The sequence below is a fragment of the Pygoscelis adeliae genome, unplaced genomic scaffold (genome assembly GCF_000699105.1).
Source record: "Pygoscelis adeliae isolate BGI_AS28 unplaced genomic scaffold, ASM69910v1 Scaffold427, whole genome shotgun sequence".
Classification (NCBI taxonomy): Eukaryota; Metazoa; Chordata; class Aves; order Sphenisciformes; family Spheniscidae; genus Pygoscelis; species Pygoscelis adeliae.
In genome coordinates this window covers 1,675,425-1,679,533 of record NW_008825214.1, presented here as the reverse complement: position 1 = coordinate 1,679,533, position 4,109 = coordinate 1,675,425, and the positions used below count along the sequence as shown (strand labels likewise).

The 4,109-nt window shown below is 38.5% G+C and overlaps 1 protein-coding gene across 2 annotated transcripts in view; it reads left to right on the top strand.

The window, feature by feature from the left end:
• The first annotated feature begins 1,097 nt into the window (after positions 1-1,097).
• ACBD5 (acyl-CoA binding domain containing 5) overlaps positions 1,098-4,109 on the top strand; it is a 32,726-nt gene continuing 29,714 nt past the window's right edge. Inside the window, exons 1-2 of one of the 2 annotated variants that reach the window (XM_009329115.1) lie at positions 1,098-1,212; positions 2,691-2,763. In XM_009329115.1, coding sequence (XP_009327390.1) covers positions 1,115-1,212; positions 2,691-2,763 — 171 coding nt within the window. In that variant the 5' untranslated portion in view covers positions 1,098-1,114. The remainder of the gene's footprint in view (positions 1,213-2,690; positions 2,764-4,109) is intronic. The other variant, XM_009329116.1, reaches the window with a different exon arrangement.

The window sequence follows — 4,109 nt, the reverse complement described above, 5'->3', positions numbered from 1 at the left end:
GCCGAGCGCCCGTCAGCAGGCAGAGGCTGCAGAACTGCTTGGAAAGCTCGGTCTTAGTGCTGCCGTCCGCCTCTCCTGAAGAAACGCCGGTTCAGGGGCTTCCAGCCCACGACAGGAGTTCCTCAGGCGCCTGGAGGAGGGGGCCTGTCAGCTCCGTGCGGTGCGGGGAACGCCGGGGAAGGGCCTCTGCCTCCCTGAAATCGTGAAGTTGGTTTGATGGCTTCGGAGCTGTTATCATGAGTTCCCTGTGCTGAAAGAGTTTCCAGAACGGAAAAGCAAAATAATCAGAATGTATCTTTTTGATAAGAGTAATAATAATAATTTTGAAAAGTTGGTTATTACATACATCATTAATTCTGGTGTAAGTAAAACTGGGTTTGTTGAGGTACTAAGATAAGACGTCACTGTAAACTTCTCCTAATGACTAGAATCGAACCTCGAAGTATTTGATTTAATGGATTGATTATGAATCTTCCCTGCCAGCTGTTACAGTTTTGTATTCACATTTCCTACCTCTACAAAAGTGTGTTCCGCAAAGGAAGAAGAGAAAACAAAACCAGGAGAAACAGTGAAACTTATTGAAAGTGCTGTCAAATACCCAAAGTAAACAAAACCATTGTGGAAATTCATGTTTTGGGTTTGTTGTGTTTGGGGTTTTTTCGTTTGTTTGTTTGTTTGTTTTAAAGTTCTGGAGTCTTTCAATAAGTTACTGTTTTTAACAGTAAAGTGACTTGCAAGATACTTTGTTTACTGGGAGCTAGACCTGTCCCTTCAAACTGAGTGAAAGGACACTTGCTTTATGTTACTTATTACTCTTTTTTTATTCTAATTGTGGAGTCTGACCTTAGGAGTAGTAAAGGTTATAGTCCCTTAAACTCAACCTGAAACTTGCTGTTTGTAAAGTAAATATTGTCAGTGGTGCTGATTCATGGTAGATGAAGTAAAGATGTTCTCCGTTGACTTAAATTGTACTGCTGTCAATCAGGCTGTAACAAACTGCAGGCTATTTTCTCATAGAAATACTAAGCTTGTAAAATACTCATTTATATTCTTGATTACAATTTAATTGTATTTTAAAATGATTTCACTAGGTTCATTCCAGCCAACGAATGAAATGATGCTCAAGTTCTATAGCTTTTATAAGCAAGCAACCCAAGGACCCTGTAACATTCCACGACCTGGATTTTGGGATCCGATTGGTAGATACAAATGGTAACTTTTCATGAGTTGTTGTTTTGGGGGTTTTTTTATGCTTGGAGTGGAGATGTTTAGAAGAGTGGCACTTGGAGAAAGAGTTTAGTGAGTTTATTCTCTCTTAAGAACATTCACAACCTTTGATGCTTGAATTCGTTTTATGTCTTGTGTTCCAACTTTCTAGCTCAGATAACTTATAACTTCTCTGAGTTGCAGGTGAAAACATTCCCTCGGGTTCTGCAGGTGGACAGGTTTTGCTTGGGCAAGCACTGTCATGGTACTTCTGTAGTGTTTATCCCATGTTGTAGAATGAAATTGTAGGTGCTCTGCAGAATGAGTGATGTTGATGAGTTTCTGGAATTCTTCCTTCTCAAGTTTTCATGTATGATGTGAGCCTGAAGTAAATAAGTGCTCACTGGCAGCCATTGACATAGCTTCAAGCTCTTGGGGAGAGGTCTGGTTTATGTGTCTTTCTGGTTTGTCTGCTCAGTGGCAGAGCTTCCCACTGTCTGTATTTTCCTTGTGCTGGGAAGGCTTCTGATTCACCAAATTGCTAAGATCTGTTTGAAAAGCCATGTGACTACCTTGCTTATTATATTTTAATAATGATTTGGCATGAAGAACAAGTATTATTGCTGTCTTTATGGTCATGGTCGTCTTGGGAATCTATGAAATGATTCCTTTGACTTTTTTTTTTTTTCTCCTTTCTTCCTTCCTCCCCAGTCTCCCCAAGTCAGGGTGAAGGGGGTATCTTTGCAGAGGACTAGGGCAGTAAGCTTCCACCTACCTGGTTGGTTGTAGCTGAAATGTGAGCCACGAACCTTGGGGTTTTGCTGTAAGTGGGACAAATACTCTGGCAAGGGGAAGGGACAGCGTCAAATCAAGTGCAAGACTGAGTAAGGAAATGTTTTATTCCAGTCTGTGTTCTGGCAGATTTCTTGTGCAATACTGATAAATTTGACTGGAGTTTTCTGTCTTGCGGAGTTGGAGAGGGGGAGATTTTTTTTTAGGTCACAAGTAGCTGCTGTGGTAACTGGGGGTGATGATTAAACTATTTGCTTACTAGACCGATGTGTCTTTCCCCAGTTGCTAAACTCAAAAAGGACAGATTTTTTTTTTTTTTAGCCTGTTCTGACTTGCTGACAACTGGCTGTAAGTGCTGGCTGAAGTGTCTGTGCCTGTACTCTTTCTGCAGCAGGGGTCTTAATTTTTTTTTTTTTTTTTAACAACTTACCAGGTACAAGGTCATAGCTGGTCAGTGGGCAACTCTTCAGTCCCCAGGCTGTTCGGTTTATTGCTTCTTTGTTGATGTACCACTATGTGATTATCCTAGCAAATTATATATTTGGACTTTAAAAAAAATTGTGAATTGTTGTTGCATTTTATTTGTATCAGAGAAACTTTGGGCATTACATAACTGACCTACTTAAGGCCAGGCTGAAAAAAATCCAGTAGGCCCTGAAGATACTGAAGATGTATGTGCCTTTCTTTCCTAGGGATGCTTGGAGTGCCTTGGGAGACATGTCCAAAGAAGAAGCCATGATAGCCTATGTTGAAGAAATGAAAAAGGTAAGTTTTTACTAATGAGTGGAAGGGATCTTCTAGAACAAATATTCCAGAAATAAATTGGGGAACATGAGGAGGTTCTTGCTGACTACTACTGTCAAAGCTCCAAATGAGTTATTTGCTATGTGAACTGTTACCTTTCAGTATTATGCTGTTTAGCCTGTGGGGAGAAGAAAATTATGTAGTTCCTTCCAAAGCTATAGCATTTGGGTTGTTTTCAGAGAACCATGAGAGCTCTAGCTGATATGAAGCTTAAATGACAGAGCTCAAGAAAGTGAAGTATTGAAATCATGGTAAAGGGGGCAGTGGGCAAAACAGTGGAACTTTAAGTACAACAAAAGAAAAGCTGATTTACTGCAAACTGCCTCATTTCTCAGAGTTAGGAGAGGTAAGTGATCCTTATCTTGGAAAGGAAAAAACCAACCCTTCAGAAGGAGCAAGAGTCTCACTCTCATGACTGGAGACATGAGTATAATCAAATATGTAAACTTAATAATCTTTGATTTTTCAGGAAGAACTTGGCAACCTGAATTTTCTGTACTTGTTGTGAAAATATTCCTTGTATATTATAGTTGCATTCAAACAGTTAGAATTGAGTAATTTGGTCTGTCTTTTTTGGAATAGATGTGTAACTTGTAGATAGTCATAGTTACTATATTAAGCAGCAATTGCAGCATTAACTAAAGTAAACATTCAGAATTAAAGTTTCTTTTCTTTTATTAACTAACCCTTTTCACTGCAGTCTTTTCACTGAAGGTCTTCTAGGTGGCTTTTCCAGTTTAAAGATTATTTACTGTCAATCTGGATAAAAGTATAATTGTAGTCTATTATTATAATGAGGTTATAATCAAGGAGAGAAAATGTAAGTTCTACTCCGAATACACTTGCTTTTCTCCTAGGCCGTTACCTTGACATTGAACTCTTAATATGTTTAATGATTGATACAATAAAAACTTTCACTAGGCAAGGAGCTGGAGTCTGACTACTGTTCTTTTTCCTATCTGTAATTTTGGTAATTTAGTTCCTGCTGGTATTACTGTAGCTGCTTTAAAATGAAAAATAAACAACTCCAGAAAACACAGAAGGCCAAATATTATTCATTTGGTCAAAAATCTCACTAAATTTGAATAATTCCTTTTGAATGCGTGCCACAAGATTTAGTACTTCACTTCAAATCTTGGATTCAGAATGTGTTAATACTTTACTAAAGTACCTTTTTTTTTTTCAATGCAGTAATGGGTTTGGTCAGGACACTAAAACTAAGTGAAACTGCAATGTTTGTTCTAAAAAAACCCTAGTAAGCCTCCTGTGAGGAAGTCTACTTACTTAACCCTAATGAAGCACAAATA